The 21,950-nt window shown below is 32.0% G+C and overlaps 1 protein-coding gene across 1 annotated transcript; it reads left to right on the forward strand.

The window, feature by feature from the left end:
- Positions 1-10,400: 10,400 nt before the first annotated feature.
- LOC129881996 (CENP-B homolog protein 2-like) lies at positions 10,401-18,087 on the forward strand. The gene is made up of 3 exons (XM_055956105.1): positions 10,401-11,801; positions 17,355-17,553; positions 17,939-18,087. The coding sequence occupies exons 1-3, from the start codon at positions 10,401-10,403 to the stop codon at positions 18,085-18,087; spliced, it is 1,749 nt and encodes a 582-aa protein (XP_055812080.1).
- Positions 18,088-21,950: the final 3,863 nt, after the last annotated feature.

Raw genomic sequence — 21,950 nt, forward strand, 5'->3', positions numbered from 1 at the left:
GTCTGTCTTCAAAAATTATGAAATTAGTGTATAAATGACCGTATCGACGTCGTGGTTCTGTTTTTGGTAGTGTGGAAGCATTCCGAGGACGTTCGGAAGAAACAAAATCTAGCATAGTGATTTAGAGCTCGCGTGTTTAGCCAACAGGTAGGCTACGATTTGCCTTTCTTTAAATTGAGCTAAAATGTGTGAAAACATTTTGAAATAGTTGGAATTTTGGTTGGGTAGTTTAATTGTATATCTCAAGTGTTAGAAATCATGCTTTAGGCTTGCTATTGGATTTTTTGGATATTTAGAAGCATGTGTATCTTGTCGTTATTTGTTAGTATTATAAGGAGAGTTGATTGAGCATGTTGTTGATATTGTAAGTATGTTGGCCTTAGTATAGGATGTAAACTTGCTGTAGATGCCCCGACGTCGCTTCGGTGGACTTAGATCCTTATAGAATAGTATAGCGAGCTAGTGCCTGGTAGTTTGACCTTAGTTAGGCGTTATCCTTGCTTTTAGAAATATCCTCATCCATAAATCGGTATAATCGTGACTTTCGTGATGCGTCGGCAATAGTAAATTTCGTGATCGTTGACTTTGGCTTCGGCTCTAGTTTTGGCGGTATATCGATTGACTCATTGGGAAGGAGATTCTCGATACTGTTATTGTTTAGTTGGAAAGGAGAATATTCGGCACCATAAGATAAAATATCTGTGAGCATCCGGGTATCCAATCCCGGCCTCTATTCTATACTATCTATGAGCATCCGGGTACCTAATCCCGGCCTCCGTTCTGAATTATCGGGGAGCATCCGGGTACTCAGCACTGGCCTCTACAGGCTTGCAAGTATGATGAGCATTCGGGTACCCTATCTCGGCCTCGATCATACCGATATATTACAGAAAGCATCCGGATACCCAGTCCCGGCCTCGACCGCACTAATGTATTATGGCAAGCATCCGGGTACCCAGTCCTGGCCTTGGCCACTTTAAACATTCGGGTGAGCATCTGGGTCTCAATCCCGGCCTCAACCCCTAAGTCACCACTAGATCTATTAACTCTTGGAGATTCTGGGTTTGGAAATGATATAGTACTTCGGCTCCTAACATCGCAGATTCTTGGTTCCTAGCCTTGGTAGTTTTAGCTATGTTGTGTACTCGGCGAGCTTGTGGGGGTTCATTCAGGTTTTTATTTAAATTGCGTACGAGTGTCCCGATTGGGCTTATGGGGGTCTAGTTGGGTATAGTTAGCTGTAGCTTTCATAAATAGTACTCTTTTCACTTTAGATGCTTATGTTGATTCCTATTTAGACTTATTTCTCTTTTTCATATTGTTTTCACCTTTTCTTCTCAATCGGCCTATGATGCCTACTGGGTACCTGTTGTCTTGTTACTCATACTACACTCTACATCTACTTTCGTGATACAGGACTGAGCATCAGCTACCGTCGTAAATAGATCGAACCTATTGCAGTCATTTTCGGAGACTAGGGTGAGCACTTGACGTTTTTGGATCATTCTTGTCTCCTTCAGTATGGATGACCCATCTTTTATCTTTTGAGACTAGTCAGTTGTTATATATATTTTTGGTCCACTTTTGGGACTTGTACTCGTCTTTTATTTTATAGCAGCTCTGTATTTGTGACTTCCATATTTTGGGAGGATCTTTAGTTGTTTACATCATGTTTTGGTTTACTTTCATTTATTCTTTCTGCCTATCTTTATAATTCGTCACTCTTATTTAGTTTCTGTCCTCAAACCCATTACTTGAAGTTCCGGGTTGGCTTACCTATTGGAGGGTTATAGTAGGTGTCATCATGACCTAAGGAATTGGGTCGTGACATAAAATCTTATAGTGACTACAAATTTAATTTTTTCTTAGATGATTATGTAAAGTAAATAATTATTTAATTGAATCATACAAAATTTGTAGAGAAAAAATTAAGAAATGCAAAGACTTTGACTTTATTAATGTATTGATAAAATTCAAAACATACGAGTTACAAACTTACAACTAGTTGTATATAATAAATTGTAACTTCTACATATTTCGAATCATTTTCTCCAATTCATTTGTATTAACATTAACAGGAACTGGTTCATAATTTTCAAAATCAATAAATCTGTAATTTGGACTAGCTTGTGTCGAAGGATCTCCAATTGACATTATTTCTTCAAATTCTCCATTTTCTTCCGTATCTTCTACTCTTCCTTTATTCCTACGCTCTGATCTAATCCAATCTCTGAGGCAAACTAAAACATTCATGGCATTGCTCCCCAAAGAATGTCGATTGTCTCCAATCTGCTGTCTTCCTTGACTAAATGTGTTATCTGATGCAACAGTTGACATTGGAATATTTAGCATATCTCTAGCCATGGTTGATAATACTGGATATTATTTTTTATTGTTGTTCCACCATTCCAGCGTAGTGACACTATTTTCATCATAGGTCTCTGGAGCCTGTCTCAAATAATAATTAAGCTCGTCTTGATTTATGCTCCGTTGTGATGTAAGTTGTATTCTATTCCAAATAGATAAATTAGAAAAATCATGGACAGGCATACCATGTGCCTGCCTTTTAGAAGATGATGGCTCGTCAGAAGGACGAGATAGCAGAACAGTATGACTAGGGGTAGCATTATCAAGTAAATAAATATAATGATCATATAATGTTTGAATATGATCACTTGTATCTCTCATCGCCTTAAACATAGTAGGATCTTCATCTTTTTCAATTTCTATAGAAGTATATATAAGGCGAACACATTCAGACATAGTATTAAGTTTCATATACAGATTTAAAATAACACCAATTAAATAAATAGGAGGAATAGGAAAAAAATATTTTTAAAATTTTTCTATCATTTCAGCAATAACATCTTTGTAATCAACTTTCTTTTTATATTCCATAAGCAATACAGAAATTTCGGCTAAATAAGCAAAAATATTAGAAATAGTATAATAATAAGCACCGAAAAATTAAAGAGTAGCCAAATAATTTTTTTCTAAAAACACAACAACATCATTAATTTTAGTCCAATCAGATTTCTTCGGGCATTAATCTAGGTCTAAGATTATTTACCTAGCATTTTTTTTAAAATTATTTAAGTCTAACTTTTCTATTATTTCCTTGAATAAATCAACTGCATGCCTATTTTTTTCAATTGTTGGCTCAAAAAAATAAAGTCCATCTTTAACAATTAAATTATATATATGAAGAAAAATATCATCTAAGGGGAGAAATCTCAGTTTTCAAAGAATTAACAACAATGGTATTATTAGATGCATTATCAAAAGAAATACATAAAACTTTGTGTTCAAGACCATGATATTTTGCAACCATTGATATAAAATCATAAATAAATTATGCATTATGTCTTCGATTTTCATCATATTGAAATGTTAAAATACATTTTTGCATAATAAAATCGCTATCTATCCAATAAGAAGTAACAGTTTAATAATCATTTTTATTTATAGCACGATTAAGATCAGAAGTAAGTGAAACTCTACATGAAAGATTTGTTAATAACCAACGTAAATAATATGCATATTGTCATGAAGTCTACAAATATTTGATCTACAAGTACTTCTAGGAATACCGTTAAACATGAGATTATAAGTTGATTGTATTTAATGAATAAAAGCATCAGAAGAAGCAAATGAAAAAGGTAGACAACCCACAACTATCATTTTCTCTATCTATTCACGGTCCCTCATTTTATTATACGTCCTCGTTAATTTTTTGATTTGTGGATTTATTCTACCTTGAACTGGCCCAATAGCAACCCCCCTATTCGTTCTTTCCAATCAGGATGCTCATTGTCTGGATGTCTAGTCAATTGATCCGTTCCACCTCTATTACCTCCGGTCTTATGCTCGAAATTTTTTTGACACTCTTTACATTGAACTTTAGTTGTTCTGGCTATGCGTTCAAAATAATGTCATACTAAACTAACTTTTTTTCTTTCTTTTACAGGTCATGGAGGAAGATTAACAGTTCTAGATTGAGCATTACCTAAATCTACATCAGGACTAGTTGGTGTAACATCCACATCATCATTATCATCTTGTTCTATTTCTACTTCAAATTCATTTGGTTCTTCTATACCGTAAATTTCTTGATATTCATTTTCATTCATATCATGTGCACCTACACCTATTTCTCCAAATTTACTAGGTGGTTCTTTAGGCATACGAGAATAATTTCTACTTGTACTACCTCTACCGAAAGCACTTTTTTCTTACTACCACTGTCTCCGCCCGAACACAAATTTTTAATACTTTTACCTATATTTTTTAATCTATCAATTATGCAAATTAAACTAATAAAAATTATAAACACAAAAATTAAATATTTAAATATACTAGAATTAATTTATTAAATAAAAGCAAAAGAAGGAACGATTATACCAAATTGCTGAAATCAAATAAAGAATCATAAAATTGCAGAAATGTTAATCACTTGAAAGTTGAAAACTTCCACTTGATGTTGTTAATTGCAAAAAATAATAAAAGATTGATATCACTTTAAGAGAGAATTGAGAAATTGAGAGAATTAGATGATTGTTGGTGGAAAAAAATGATTAAATGTTGTAGGTATAGAAAAAAAATTGATTAATAAATTGTTTTTTTTATAAAACATGCAATTTTCAGTTTTGAAAAAGAGGCCCAAACAGCCATATCAAAAAACAATAAAAAAAAATTGTTACCGGGCTGGTCTCGGGCCGGCTACCAATCCGTTATCAGGTCTGTCTTATCGATCCAAGGTTAAAAAATAACCGGATCGGCCCAATTTTTTGGTGTTGAACCAGTATTCAGTCCGATCTTTTTCGTGCCTGGCCTTTAATGGGCCGGTCTTAGGCTAACCGGTCCAGTTGACGGGTATAATTGTAACGTGTGGAGGGGGCGTATATGTCGTGTTGGACACTTATTCTCTAGAAGCTCGTATTACACTTTTTCTAAATAGAGGAAAATAGCCAACCATTCTAGATTTAAAAATGACTTTTAATTCATCTGTTGTTGCTTCATTAAATTGTCATTAATTTCTTTTAAACTTGACATCTAAGAACCTACATATATATAAATGTCTATCTTCTGCTTTTTATAATCCTTACCATATAATAAGTTGTGTTTCCCAAAGTCTGAAACAAGAAAAAAAATGTCATCAACTAAGGTTTACTCTCTCTTGCTATCTCTTATGGTTATCAATTTCTCATTCCAACAAGAATCAAGATTTGGTCTTGCAAATGCTACAAGGCCAATTTCTGTACAACGATATAGTAGTAAGTTTTCTTCATCATCAGTAGAGCTATTGAAGATGTTTGAGACTCTTGGAATGGTTTGCAAGTGTTGTGATGGTGCAGATTTTGGACAAGGAAAAAATCAAGATTTGTGTAGTGCTACTTGGAATGGTTCTTGCTCTAATCTTAAGTGCTTTCCATGGAAATCTCAATGATTTTTCTCTTACATATAATTTTTGTTACTTCCTTTTTGATGTTATTGATCTCGTTTAGAGTATCAGTCTAATCACTCAACTTATGAAAGACTTGTTTTGTGTATATAAGTACTATTCACAAAGATAATTCAGTAGCCAAACTATATATTCTTTAATATATTCATTTTCCCCCACGTTTAATCATCTTTTATCTGTTAGGTACATATTTCATATACAAAGCGGAAGCATAATCACAGATTAAACTTTTTACATATTAACAACAACAATAACATATTCAGTGAAATTTCATGAGTGGATCTAAGGAGGATAAAGTGTACGCAGACCTTATTGGTACCTCATGGAGGTAGAGAGACTGTTTCCAAAAGACTCGCGGCTCAAATGTAGCAGTTCCAAGCGAGACAACTCTATATAAATAAAAAATGAAACTTAGAAAACTAACATTTTGAAGTTTTCGCAAAACTCGTTCAAATTTGACGAATTCAGAACTTCGATCTTCTACTAATTTCTTAATAACCTTTTTCTTAACTAGTGACTTATGTGGGCAAGGATTTTCAAAAAACAGGATAATTTTTTTCCTCCGGGAAGACTTCCCTATTTATTCCCAATTTCAACAGAAGAGGAGAAGGCTTAGGGGACAATAAACATTCGGCATTTGGGAGGAATTAGGGGGAAACTAAAACCCAATAAAGCCAAAACAATTTTTATTCCTTTTTAATTAATTAAAAAATTATTTTTCAAATCAGAATTTTAAATTATTAAAACAACTGATTTTGTTCCTTCTAAAAGATCAGTAAAATACTTCTTTCGGAACATTTTTGTTTTTCTTTTTTAGAAATAGTTAATTAGTCATGCATAGTAAAGATCTTAGACTTATTTACTGAGACTTTCAATTACAATATTAATTCATAAATAAATGAATTAACCATATCATAATAACCAATAAATTATTCTGCTAACAATTTATAATTGCACTCTTTGATTTAAAAATCCACCATTACATCTTATATAACTCCCTCACATAAGAATTACCGACTCCAATTTAATTTATTGACTAACTTAATCCTTTATTATTATACTTAACTTATTTCACATGATGGATTTAAAATCCACTTGTCATTACCCAATCTCTTAGGAATATATTGACTCGTAAAAGAATCTCACATTTTAATAGATTAAAATAATAAATCAAACTACATAGATCATAATAATTATATCAAGATTAAGAGTATAAGTATATATAATGGACTAGAGAATTTGTTTATTAATCTTATGCTACAATCATCAAGATGTTTGTACTACTTCTATCTTTGATTGTGAACATTATTTTATAACTTATAATAACCGACAATTTTAATCTTCCGTGCATGAATTAAATGACTTCATACACAAAATCGTCTACTATATAAGTAAGGGACACACATATAAACATAATGATCTATTGAAATAAATATTTTATTATAATAAATAAAAGAGTAAATACATCAAATCTTTCTAAACTTGACAACAAAACTTACTTAACACTTTAACTACATGTGCATTTAAATACCTCCTTAACAACTTTGAAGTAAATTAAATATTACCTTGAGATTATAATTTCACCCCTCACCTGTGACATTATCGCCATGTAAGTGCCACAACATAGTCATATTAGCACCACATCATTAATTTTATTTATTTATTTTATTTATTCATCATTTAGTTTTTACACATCTTAAAATTAATTTATACTAATTAATTAATTCAAAATACACTTTCTAAAATTAAAATTTAAAATGTAGACCCATTTTTATTTCCCCCCCAACTCGCCCCCACCCACCCCTTCACGTCTTTCATCTTCCTTCTTCTCCGTTTCTAGCCTCCACTGTTCATTTTTTTCCTCTTCATATTTTTCGGCGAGCTCCATCACCACATCATCACCCAAACTCTTTTCACCGTGAACTCCCAAACTACTGTCGGAGCTCCACCATCAGATCCCCCAAAGCCCCAACAAAACAACCTGACCACCACCTTGCCGTCTCTGTCTTTCTAAAAACACCATTATTAATGAGCTTCGAAGCTCTTAGACGGAGCAACAAAACAGCAATAATGAGGCCCCACCAAATCATCGGATCAGACCCCATCTCTTGTTTCTCTTTCTTTCCTTGCCGTATCAGGTGAACCTGCGATGCCGGAGAGACAAAACATCCACCATCGTTGTTAATGGTAGAATTGAAGTTGAAGGAAAAAGTGATGCCTCAATGGAGAAGAAGCTATATTGAGAAATAACAAAGAGAGAAAAAGATTAAAAGTTTCCGTGGGCCAATAAGAAAATTTAAATATTATAATAAAAATCAATATATCAAAAAAATAATATTTATAACATTAGTTATATATTGTCCTATAAAAAAAAATTATGCGTATGATTTTATAAATTTAATTTTTTATTTAATTTCTTCACACGCTTTTAAGAGGGTGGGTGCACTCACTCTACCATGTCACCCTTTAGGGTGATGTTTAATTCATTTGAACATTGTTAAGGAGTATTTAAACGTCCGTATAGTTAAAATGCTAAAGTAAATTTTGCTGTTAAATTCAAAAAAAAATTGATGTATTTTAAAATAAAATAATTAGCCATAATACTATAAGTCAACTACATGATTAATAATCTATCCTATCACTATCAGCATCTACAACACATTGACCTTAACTAATTTGAATGTCTATGAGGCCACCAAAGAAGTAAATCGTTCTCTTTAGAATAAGTTATCATTCTCCATAACCTTTGGTCATGCCCCAAAAAATTGGTTGTCCGGAACGTGATGGACACTCGATGCTAATTATCTGTCGAGCAAATCCTAAACTTAATTTTGAAAGCAAATAATTTTATTATGAAGAAAAAGATTTTTTATGTTGTGGCCCTGAGTAGATGATATTTGACAAGTATTAGAATGTATCAGCCTATTCGCTTATAAAATAAAAATAAGTTGTGATTATACGGCCAGTAGCTGAATCTGAACTAAGTATATTTAAAAATAATGCAATACCGCCGTGGCGGATCTACATTCAAGCTCACCCATTACATTTTGGAGCTAACACTATTATTTATATTAAAAAATCTAGTAATTTGTACAATTGAGCACCCAATTCTAATAGCAGCTTCAAATTAAAAATAGTTAAACACCGCTGACTACACGTGGCATGTAAATTGTAAATATGTAACTTTTGAAAGTTTAAGTAAATAAATCACATAAGCCAGAAAAGATGCCTAACAATGCATGTATGACTAATATTCAATTTCTTATTTAATTTTCTGACAGAAAATAAAGTGGAGGAAGCTCCAACGAAGGAGATGGAGGTTGTGACGAAGGAGGAGGTGGTGGTGACGACAAATAAGGTGGTGGTGGGGAAGTGATGGAAGTAGCGGGCGGAGGAGAAGGTGATGGTGACGGCTGCGAAAGATCTAAAAGGTGAAAGGGGGAGAAATGAAGAGGGAAAAATAGGGTCTTTGTATAAATAATAAAACTTGAAAGTTATAAAATTAGTATCATTAACATATATTTTAAAATTATCACATTTACTCAATAATTACGATTTATATCATTTTTTTCTTATTTTTAGACTTTTTTGCCGGCCTAAGTTATTTTTCCCACTAGAGTGCCCCTAGGAATGATAATTTCTCCATAAGATCTTCCTATTCTCTCATTGATGCCCCTTCTAGAATTGTCACCACCCCTATGAGTAAGTCCTACTCCTGAGTTTGAAAACTCTAAGTGCCTAACAAAATCAAAAATTTCTTTTGGTATCTTACACAAATAGACCTGCCCACCTCCAACCACATGCATCACATTGGTCTAAAAATAGACCTTGAATGTAGCATCTATAGAAAAATGATTTTCGTATAAGTATGAAATATTCCCCAGACCCTACGCATAGCGGAAGCTTTAGTGCACCGGGCTGCCCTTTACCCTATAAAATCTTTGGCATCTAACAAAGTTTTTGACCTATTTTAGCAAAACTCTTGATTTCACTAATACTTTATGTATATACGGTCATACATTTATAACATCACTTTATTATAAGTTTTTTTGCTATCAACTTTTTTTATATTATATTGTATTATATAAATTTTATAATAATTTTATCATAACAACAAAAAGATATTCAAAGGAACAAAATTGTTACAAGGGAATTTGATTGTATATAATCTTTTAAATTTTAAATAAATAAGTCAACAGGGAGTGCCATCCAAAATTAATGGATCCGAAAAGGTCACGGAATACCTAATTATTATTGAATGTCTCCAACTAATTTCATTAAAGCTCTGGGATAAAATTCCTACTGCATTTTGTTTTATATCATCCAAAATAAACTTTATTTCCTAAAATAAACCATCTTTAATAGCATGTGAATCAAGAAATCAATTACTCCAATCCAACATAATTGATATTTTAGTCTCTAAAAGTTAATCAAAATTAAAATAATCAACGTTTCACATAAATAAGAAGGTATATTAAATTATTTTTTCTAAATTTTCACTTGACATATTCCTAATTTAATGAACAAATTTAATGATAATTATGTTACCGATATTAAGATTAACAACATACAGTAAAACCTCTATAAATGTATATGCTTGGGACCCGAAAAAAATATTCATTTATTGAGATTATTAGTTTATCGATAAATGCATAAAATATTTATTTCTCGGTAAATAAATATTTATTATTTTAGAGAGTATTTTGATGTATGTGTCATAAGAAAGAAAAAAATATTTGAATTAAGAATTTCAAAAGTTTAAATCTAGGAAACTAAAAAGTATAGCCTTTGCATATTTATTATTTAAATCTAGGAAAGCTAAACAAATTTAATGAAGTTTAATGTTTCTAAATGTATTCATGTATATAGAATATGAAGAGATTTTATGTTAACTATAAAAGGAAAAAGCTAGATGTTTAAAAATCATAATCCAAGTATAATGTCTTCTCATCATTTGAAAGGCATACAAAAATCATCTTTAACCAATAAAATAAGAAATGCAATATGTGAGTATAAGAAAGAGAATCCAACTATTAGCCAAAAAGATTTGCAAGCATGGGTGAAACAAAAATTTGATTTGACTATTAGTCAAATAACAATATCGCGCACTCTCAAAAAGTCGGCAGAGTATTTGTCAAATGAGATGAAAAATAGCGATGCCAAGAGGCATCAACCGGCAAAATACCCTGATTTAGAGAAAATTTTGTATCAATGGTTTCTTCAAATGCAAGAGAAAGTGAACATGTCAGGGAAAATTATTCAAGGAAAAGCAAAAAATCTTTTCCTGAAAATGTATGGTGAAACTAATCCAGAATTCAGCTTCTCTTCTGGTTGGTTAGAACATTTCAAGTCAAGATACAGAATCAAGTCTTACAGACGTTTTGGTGAAAGTGGTTCAGTTATCATGGAGAACATTGAAAACGAATTGCCTAGCATACGATCAAAACTAGATCAATTTGAATTGAAGGATATTTATAATATGGATGAAACTGAACTATTTTACCAATTGGAAGCTGATCATTCACTTGCTATCAAGCAGCTTGAAGGTCGCAAAAAAGACAAAGAGAGAATTACTCTTGCTCTCTGTTGCAATGATGATGGATCTGAGAAAGTAATTTGTAAGTTTGCAAATCCTAGATGCTTTAAAAATGTGAACATGAACAATCTTAATTGCATGTATAGATCTAACAAGAAAGTTGGGATGACTGGCTTGCTTTTCCAAGAATATATTGGCTGGTTTGATAAGAGAATGAATGGCAGGAAGATTTTGTTAATAGTAGACAATTGTCCAGCTCATCCAAAGATAGTTGAAGGCCTAAGAAATGTAGAGTTGTTTTTCTTACCTCCTAACACAACGTCTAAGATTCAATCATGTGATGCTGGGATTATTCGAGCATTCAAAGCTCATTATCGTCGTCGTCTTTATTTCAGCATCCTACAAGGCCTTGGGGTTGAAGCACCAAATACTAAAAAAATTAATATTTTGAATGCTATTAATTTTGCTAACTTGGCTTGGAATTTTGATGTGAAAGAAATAACAATTACAAATTGTTTTCGGCATTGCAAGATACGATCGAAAGAAAACAGTGTTCCCGAACCACAAGTTGGTGAATTAGATGAAGGTATCCAAGTATTAAATGATTTCATCTCTAATTTAGCCTACAGAAATGTGATGGATGTTGAACATCTTTTGAACTACCCTAACGAGAATGATACAGTTATGGAATCACCTACAAAGGAAGAGATTATTCAATTTGTAATGAATAATGATGATGAGAATGATCCTGAACAAGATGATAGTAGCATTGTCCCACATGTATTGTTAAAGGAGACATTTCAAGTAATGACTACATTGTCAAACTATTTGGTACAACATGAATTATTCCAGAAATTGTGTTCGCTCTTCAAAAAGTTATGGATGAGATTAATTTTGGTTTTGGTGGGAAGAAAAAACAATCAACTATAGAATCATATTTTAAAAAGAAATAGTTATTAGTCTATTATTATTGACTGATTAAATATATATAAATTCTTGATATATTCTAGTAATTATTACTTTATATTTTTTCTGGGCCTTTAATACTTTATTTTTAATTATTATCTAATGCATTTAGCGAAAATATTACTTTAATATAACTGGCCCAAGTCGAAACCGGAGAAAAATATTCATTTAGCGAGATTATTACTTTATCGAGGTTTTACTGTAATGAGCTTTTTTAAAATTTTACTATATTTATATTTTAAAAAAGAATTAATTTCAAGGGAAAATGGAAATTTTTTAATTAAATCTATCTTGATTTTATAAATTAACAAGTAATCCTAGACAAATAATATGAGACGGAGGAAATAAGAGGTAGTGAATTTATGGATTTGAATACTTCTAACACTGAATATTTTTTTGTAAATTCAACTTGACTTGTACCTGGAACAGAGACTATGCTTTTCTTTTCTTTTTAGGTTGATATAATTATCATTGAATATTTTCATTAAATTAGGAAGGTCTCAAGTGAAAATTTAGAAAAAAGAATTTAAACCTTCTTGATTTTGTGAAACGTTAATTATTTTAATTTTAATTAACTTTTAGAGACTAAAATATCAATTATTTTGGACTGGAGTGAGTAATAAATTTCTTAATTCACATAATATTAAATATGCTTTTATTTTAGTAAAAAGAGTTTCTTTTTATCCCCAAAAATTTAATGAAATTAGTTGGAGACATATTCAATATGACATATTCATTTCGGACCAATTATAATTAGGTATTCCGTGACCTTTTCGGATACATTAATTTGGAAAGCACTCCCTGTTGACTTTTTTATTTAAATAAATAAATAAGACAAACAGCTAGAGTGTATTAAAAAGAGTTAAGGAATAAATTAATAAAAATATTTTATTTCTCTATAATTTCTTAACGCATATGTAAAAAAGAGAATAAATAAGTAATATAAGACAGAGAAAATATTTTTTAGGAGCAAGTAAATTCCGTAATATGCCCAAGCCTAAAACATCAATTATTTTAGATGGAAGGAAGTAGAAAAACTCTCCAACATAATTAATTATGTATTTTAGTAGTTATACTTAATAAAGAAAGGAAAAATTCAACATGTACACTATGTCATCTCTAGAAGCCCACATTTATACCTCTCAAGTACCTTTCAAAGTAGAGGTAAACAAACAGCCTTGCACCCATTCAACTTTAAGAGTACTTGAAAGTTGACTTTAATATATTTTTTATTAAATTAAGAACTTGCATGTATATACATATAAATTTGTCTTCTGCTTCTAAAATCATAAGGTCTGAAAACAAGAAAAAAAATATAACATGTCTTCATTTAAGGTTTATTTGTTCTTGTTATCTCTTATGTTTATCAATTTCTCATTTGAAGAAGAATCAAGATTTGGATTTGCACATGCTGGAAGACCAATTTCTATACAACAACAACAACCTAGTAATAAGTTTTCTTCATCAATAGTGTACTTGAAAATGTTTGAAACACTTGGAATGGTTTGTAAATGTTGTGATGGTGTAGATTTTGGACAAGGAATAAAGCAAGATTTGTGTAGTGCTACTTGGGATGGTTCTTGCTCTAATCTTCAGTGTTTTCCTTGGAAATTTCAATGATTTTCTATGGCTTTTTTAAAAAAAATAATTGTGGGTATGTCAAATTGTCAATTGTACCATAGAAAGAATGGATTGTTGTCTCTGGTCTTTGACAATCTTTACCTTGTAAAGTTAATTTTTCGGATGAGTTTGGCTTAAGATTCGTTATCTTACATGTTATCGACAGAACCATTCATATTCTTTGTTTACTCAACTTTGGACCCCAACACTTCACATGTTCGCTTGAGATTTCAACCGGAGACTTCAAGGTGAAGTTTGAATTTCTAAATCACTAAGTCAATCTATATTCTTATATTCACAGAATTCAAAATCTATATGTATAAATAAATAAATTTTAAAGAAAATCATATATACACCATGTATTTTTTTACCAACGAACTTCCTCGTAACCCACTAGACCCGCCCCTAGATCGGATACACCAGGGGGTGTTAAGTGTTTGTATTGGTAGAGGAGATGAATTATTATTTTCTTTAATAATTTTGAACAATTCTTACTTAGTAAAATAACTTTTGAAGTTGAATTAGGTGCGAGTTCCATTTTACTTTCAAAGTGTACAAGAGGCTCTTGCTTTGTATATATATTCATAGATATTCAGTGGCTAAACAGCCTATTCTTTTTTTGTTTTACACAAGACTTTCTTCTTCCATTCTTCATTCTTGCAACTTATTTTAATTTGGTGTGGTATGTGGTCTGTGGTGAAAATAGGAAAAAGGAAAAGTGAAAATTATAACTTACGTTTATTTATAATTTGAATAGAAGAAAATTATTTTTAAAAAAATCTTCTGTATTTTACTTATATATCTCTTGTATTAATTTTTACTGATCTGAATCAAATAATTAGAATAAAAATTGTAAAGGACTATAAAATAAATCTCTTGAACAAAAATAAAATCTTTTAAAATTTTACTATGTAAAGGTGACAAACGGATTCTTACTTCTTAACGCTGAAATATGAAATTTTCAAAATATTTTGGGCGGCATATTTGCATGTAATCTACTCCTTCCGTTCCATTTAGTATAATTATCACAATTTCCTTTTAAACGTTCCTTTAAAAAAGATATAATTGTGCAAAAGTACAATCCACAATACTACACTGCATGTACGTAGCAGAACTCCAAAAAAATAATATTACATAATGCTAAAAATTCGATATACAATAGTATACATCTGTACACAAATACTAGACGAAATTATAAGAGATTTATACACTATTATATAATAATATACAAAAACTGACTTCTTCTTCTCTCTTGAATCCAAGTATCAAATTCATTCAAAACATCTAAAATAACATACACCAAGTCACCCTAAATTTCAGATCTAGGATCCACTGTACGTACCCAATATTTTGCAATAATATTCGTTCAAAACGAAGCTTGCAAAAATTCAGTTTTCAAACTTTGAATTTTCGAACTTCAACAATGCTGCCTATGGAGTTTCTATTTCATGTTCACCTTCTCAACCTTAAATCAATGGATAACCATGTTTTTCAGCTTCAAATAACATTCTTCAATAGATTTTAGTCAACAAAATTGATAAATATTTTCAGACGAGCATTTTTAATAATCTTGACAACTAATATAAAATAGATGTAGTGATTATTGCACTGACTTGATTTTACTTCTAGAAACTCATTATCATACGCAAGGTTAGATAGCAAAAGTTTTTTTTTCCTCAAATAAATAAGAAATTAATTACCTAGTAACAAATTATACTGGATTTGAAATATTCTCAACTGCTACAAAGCATGAAACAGTCCTTTTCTCCATAGTAAATTAATAAGAACTTATTGCTATGTAGTTATAGACTACTAATTTCCTTATATACGTATTAATGAGCAGTTGGTGATTCAATTTAAAAAAAATTAGTCAAATATAACTGCATTTTAATTATGTATGATAATTTTGTTTTAAATTATTTAATACTGATTCTGACACTACTAAAAACAGACCAAGAAACGACGGGAAAAAATGCGACGGATTGCGTCGCTAAATAAAGCAACAAAATTTGAGACGCAGTCCGTCGCTTTTTTAATTTTTTTAATAAAAAACGACGGACAGGGACTACTTGTCCGTTGTTATTTTTGGCGAATTTTTGCTCCAAGTGTATATATAATTATAAATTAATTGTAAAATATAAATAGTGACGGAGTCCGTCGCTTTAAATTTAAAATAATTAATTATTATTTAAAATTACGTCGTCGTCCGTCGTTTTTTATTATATTTAATTTATTAATTTTTTTTATAAATAAGTGACGGACGGTGTCTCCCAGTCCGTCGCTTTTTTGATCAAAATGACGGTCAACTATTTAAAATTTGCGACGGACAGGGCGACGCTGTCCGTCGCTTTTTCTGAAGTATGTCTTACCAATCCACATTTTTTCTTATTTTCTGGTCTCTCTCTCTCTCTAAACTCCTCTCCTCCTTCTCTCTAAACTCTCAACCCTTCGCCGCCCTTCACCGACGGACGGCCACCATCACGCCCTCCCCCGTCTCGGTTGTTGCCGCCACCACTGCCCTCCATCAGCCTTCTCTCTCCTTATTATTAATAAGGTTAGCTAACTAGTTAGGGTTTTAATTTTGAAAAAAAAATTAATTTATTGATTTGTTAGTTAATTTATTTCATTTAATTTGTTTAATATATGTTATTAACATAGTTAATTTGTATATGTGATTTTGAATTGGTGAATGTTACAAATTAGATTTTAGGGCTTTGCTTTGAATTGGGTTTTTTGAATTAAATTGTGAATTGAATATTCTTTGAGTTGGAATTAAAGTGTTTTTGATGTTCGAATGTTATTAACATAGTTAGTTAATTCTTGAAGTTAGAATGTGAATGAAGATTTTAGGGCTTTAGTTTGAATTGGGGTTTTTTTTTAATTAGATTGTGAATTGGATATTGTTTTAGTTAGAATTGAAGTATTTTTGAAGATAAAATTAAAGTTAGAACATGAAGTAATTAGAAGTTAGAAGTTAGGATGTTTTATGTTTGGAAGATATTCAAATTAGAAAAATATTGGATTGAATGATTTTTGATGTTTGAAAGATATTCTTTTTTCTTTTTCTTTTTTTTTTTAACGGGAAGGGACCCTACACGAGGCTCCCACCTCTCGTGCACAGTCAGGGTTGAGCAGCACCCCCAAGCCTTATCATACGTAAAATATAAAGATACAAGGAGGGGGACATAACCTTACCTCCGAACTTAAGGTGGTTCATAAGTCTGCAAACCTACTAAGGTCGGCTAACTCATCTCCGATACTAGAAAGTGCTTCCTAAATACTAGAAAAGCAGTAAACCTATGAGAGGACTCCTCTCGATACAATGCGACTAGGAAAAACCATAAATGAGGGAGACTCTCCCCTTCCATGTGAATACAAGAAAGATACCTACACTAGTCCTATTCAAATAAGCTACATTTTATACATAGCTAAATGAAGAAGATCAAGTATACGAAACTTCTAATTTCCATGGATCGAGATCATTCTTTTCATCTTTGTTCTTCCCAATTTTGTCATACCGATTTTGTCCAAGTTAGGAATATTAGAGATAAGAAATGTTCAAGGAGGTTGTTTGATCCTTTTTAATCTTCTTCTCCTGAAGCTTGCCATTCCTATCTTGTCTAGCTTTATGTAGCCCTTGGTTTCTTGTGGAAGTTGTTGAAGGTTGTAGAAGTGTTGTGCATTATCAAGTGTATGGCTGTACTTAGATAATGTATCAGCTGGAAAATTTGCTTCTCGAAAAACATGTTTGCATTGGAAGAATTCTAGCAGTTGGACCAGTTGTTGGAGTTCATTAACGTAGTTTTGAATGCTCCAGGGTGGTTTGATGTCCAGATTCAGCCACTTGATCACAAGTTCAGAATCTACTTCCATTATTACTCTATTATAACCATGTTGAATGCACCAATTAATGCCAAAACTGGTTGCCTGCACTTCCGCTTGATTATTGGTTCCAACTTCCAAAGGAGAGGCAAAAGCATATATCAGATTACCCTTATGGTCCCTTACTATGCCTCCTGCTCCTATTTTTCCTGGATTGCCTATGGCACTCCCATCTGTGTTAAGTTTAACTATGTTAGGGGAGTTTGATCCATTTAACCTGGGTTACTTTTATGTCATGCTTACAATTTTCTATCCAAATAATTAGATCCTTCCAAGCTGGTGGCCATGGGATATATGGAAAAGCTGTAGTAATAAGCATGTATATTTCCTTGATTATATTGAACTTCACTCTAGTAGTACTAGATTTCTTTCCTCCATATTTACTTGCACACCTGTTCTCTCAGACATTCCAGCAAATAAATATAGGGAGGGCTTGCAACATGAGTTTATGTACAGCATTATTTGGTTTGTAGGTCCACCATCTCATCAAGATGCCTCTAATGGAGTTGTGGTCCTGCATGATTCCCCCCCAGTTGGAGAAATATGTCCAGATGTGTTTAGCAAAGCTTCCAGAGACAAAAATGTGATCTATGTTGTCCAAACTAGGCCTGTAGCAGCATGAGCACTCTGCAGTTTCTCTCCCAAAAGAAATCAGTTTATCATTGGTTGGCAGTTTGTGTCTCAATGCTCTCCAAAGCAAGAATGAAGCCTTGAAAGGGATGTTAGTATGCCATGTCATCCTATCTGTCAATGTCTTGTTTTTTTCTTTCTCACATTTTCCCAAGCTGATTTACAAGTGAAATTTCCATGTGATTGCAGCTTTCATTGAGCTTGATCTAATGTGTTTTGTTGGTACATGATTTCAGTATTGAGAATTGTGTGTATCATGTGTTGAGGGGCCTGTTGCCTGATTTTCTCTTCATTCCATTTTCCATTTCTCAAGAACATGGAGACAGTGGAGTTGTTGAATCTTGGAATATATTCATAGTGATTGGCTAAAGGGCCAATACCCAGCCAATCATCCCACCAGAAACTGCAGTTCCCTGAACATAAGGTCCACTTAATATGAGGTTCTATGTCACCTTTGTTCTTCATCATGTTCTTCCATATGCGAGATTGGCCTATATGCCACTTTTTTGTGACAGGATGAGCTCTTTGGCAATATTTAGCTCTCAAGAAATCCCCCCATAAAGATCTCTTAGTTCTGAACAACCACCAATGTTTGTATTGCATTGCCAAGCATATATCTTCCAAGTTTTTTACACCAATACCTCCCTCCTCATATGGTAAGCTAAGGGTTTCCCAAGAGGCCCAGTGGTACTTCCTTTTCTCCTTATTCCAACCCCAGAAGAAGTCAGCAATAAGGCATTTTATTTGTTTCAAAGTGGTTCTGGTAGGGGTTATGGCAGATATCAGATGTATAGGAAGTGATTGAAGCACTGATTTGATCAAAGTGGCTCTACCCCCATAGCTTAGCATCTTTGTCTGCCACCCTTGAATTTTAGCAATCACTTTTGCAACTATACTAGTGAAATATATGACCCTTTGTCTTCCTATATACAATGGACATCCTAAGTATGTCATAGGACCATGAGTGCATTTATAACCAGTGATGGATACTACTCTATCAATTATATCATCAGGTGTGTTGGTAGGGATCAATATTTGGCTTTTGTCCTTATTAATAAGCTGCCCAGAAATGCATTCATATATCTGAAGAGTCTTCATGATGAGTTGAAGGGAATACTTGGAAGTTGAGGTGAAAATAATAATGTCATCTGCAAAACTCAAGTGGTTAATTTGAGGACCCCTTTTCTCCATTTGAAAACCAGTGTATAGATAGTGCTGATGAAGGTTGTTTAACATTCTGGTCAGCACCTCTGCACCAAGAACAAAGAGAGCAGGAGAGAGTGGACTTTAGAATTTGGAACTAATTATAACTTAGATACTTGAATTTTAGGATACTTGAATATAATATAGAACTTGAACTTAGAACTTGAATTTTGAACTTTGTTGACTTTAGAAATCTTGTTGAATTGTAGTCCTTATTAACTAATTAAGCTAATTAGAGTTAGACGATATTCAAAGTCATGAACTTAAACTTTAGGAATTTTGAAGTTGAACTTTGAAATTTTTTAGGTTTGTATATGTTTGAACTCTTTAGACTTTAGAAGTAATTAACTAGAACTTAGAAGTTCATGTGGTGATTAACTTGAACTTTAGATACTTGAATTTTAGAATTTCAGAACTTTATAAATTATTTTGGTTTGGATAAATTTTGAACTTTTAGACTTTAAAACTAATTAATTAGAACTTTATGTTGTCATGAACTTGAACTTTAATTAGATACTTGAATATTCGTATTTTAGAACTTTAATTTGTATATACTTGAAACTTGTAATTTTGTTCTTATTTAACTTAGAACATCTGACTTGAATTAATTAGAATTTGAATTAATTATAAGTTGAATTAATTAGAAGTTAAACTTAATTTTAACTTGAATTAATTAGAATTTGAACTTAATTATAAGTTGAATTAATTATAACTTGAACTTAATTATTATATGAATTAATTAATCATAACTTGAACTTAATTATTATATGAATTAATTAATTATAACTTGAATTAATGACAGTTGTAGTCTAGATGAATTGTAGTCTTTATGAATTAATTAATTAAGCTTGAATATATATAATTTTGTAGATGGATTATCGTTTGTGGATGTATAACATGCATTATGAAGTTGGTGGTGGTTTGAAACCTGAATTTATTGACGGTGTAAGAAGTTTTATCGATCATGTAATGACAGTTGATATTTTTAAGAGAAATGAATTGGTTAGGTGTCCTTGTCGTGAATGTAGGTGCTTAAAATTTTTTAATCCGGATATAGTTATGGTTTATTTGTATGGTAATGGATTTAGGCCTAGATATTTTGTATGGGTTGATCATACAGAAATATAATATGCTTGCACCACATGGTCAAATTTGGGTTGAACATGATAGGGTTCTACATGATACATTTCAACATGATAGAGTTCATGAAATGGTCAATGATGCTTTCAGGGTTCAAGGTGGGATGGAACTCGGACAATATTTTGATGAAACTCCTAATTAAGAATCAAGATGCTTCTATCAACAATTAGAATAGGCTAGTCGTCCACTATGTGAAGGGAGTCCACATTCTGCTTTGTCAGTTGCAGTTAGGTTAATGAATATTAAATCAGATTAGAGTGTTCATCATGCAGCTATGGACTCAATGGTTGATCTTTTGGGCGAACTTGTTAATCCTAAGTTTAACATACCTAAGAACTTGTGACACAAGGCATGCCTTGTATCTTACAATTTCATTTCTCTCATTTTGTTTTCGCACAAAAACCCATTTATAGCCAACTGATTTTACACCTTCAGGGGTTTGGACTGCAGGTCCAAAAACCTCACGTTTAGCAAGTGAGTCTAATTCTGATTGAATTGTCTTTTGCCATTCTGGCCAATCACATCTACGTCGATATACTTCAACGGATTTAGGCTCAAGACTTTCACTATCTTGTATGAGGTTAATACAACATTATATGCAAAAATATTATCAATCATGATTTTTGATCGATCTAAATATATCTCATCACCGGTAGAACTTGTTGAAAATTCTTTATTCACTTGAGTCTCGGAGTTCACTGATTTCTTTAGAAATATCAAGATTACTCAAATCTTGACATTCTTCACGAGGTTCTTTTATAGTATTATCTTTATTATTTTTCATGCTTCTCTTTCTAGGATTTTTATCCTTTGAACCCAACAGTCTACCACGCTTCAGGCGTGTTTCGGATTCAGAAGTTATAATACTAGTAGATGGTCCTTTTGGGATATCAATCTGAATAGGCACATTCACTGCCGGGATATGTGACTTAGTTATCCGTTTTAAATCAGTAAATGCATCTGGCATTTGATTTGCTACTTTCTGTAAGTGGATGATCTTCTCGACATTCTGCTCACATGTGCGGGTACGTGGATCAAAATGAGTAGTGATAAAACTTTCCACGCAATTTTTTTTTGGATTTTTTTTTCTCTCCTCCTAATTGCGGAAAAGTTATTTCATCAAATCGATAATTTGCAAATCAAGTAATAAATAAGTCTCCTATCAACGGTTCAAGGCAGCGAATTATGGAGGGTGAGTCAAACCCAGCATATATGCCCAATCATTTTTGAGAGCTCATCTTTGTACGTTATGGTGGTGCTACATGCACGTATACCATACAATTAAAAATTTGTAGATGGGCTATATTTGGCTCATGACCAAATACTTATTATGACGGAGAGTATTTATTATAATTTATCAGTCTGAAACGTACAAGTGTTGCTACATGCAAGATAACATCACCCAAAACAGTAATTTGCAATTTTGTTTTCATAAGTAGAGGTATTGCTATCAATTGTAGGCACTTAATAAATGACTTTGCAGGGCCATTTTGAGTATGAACATGAGCAACA

The sequence above is a fragment of the Solanum dulcamara genome, chromosome 3, assembly GCF_947179165.1.
Source record: "Solanum dulcamara chromosome 3, daSolDulc1.2, whole genome shotgun sequence".
Lineage (NCBI taxonomy): Eukaryota > Viridiplantae > Streptophyta > Magnoliopsida > Solanales > Solanaceae > Solanum > Solanum dulcamara.

What these genes read in the sequence shown, in the direction of transcription:
- LOC129881996 (XM_055956105.1), top strand. Translation starts at nt 10,401, where the DNA reads ATGTCTTCTCATCATTTGAAAGGCATACAAAAATCATCTTTAACCAAT. An exon ending in TGTTAAAGGAGACATTTCAA is followed by an intron (nt 11,802 to 17,354) that starts GTAATGACTACA and finishes GAATTCTAGCAG; the next exon opens with TTGGACCAGTTGTTGGAGTT. An exon ending in TTCCAACTTCCAAAGGAGAG is followed by an intron (nt 17,554 to 17,938) that starts GCAAAAGCATAT and finishes TTTGGTTTGTAG; the next exon opens with GTCCACCATCTCATCAAGAT.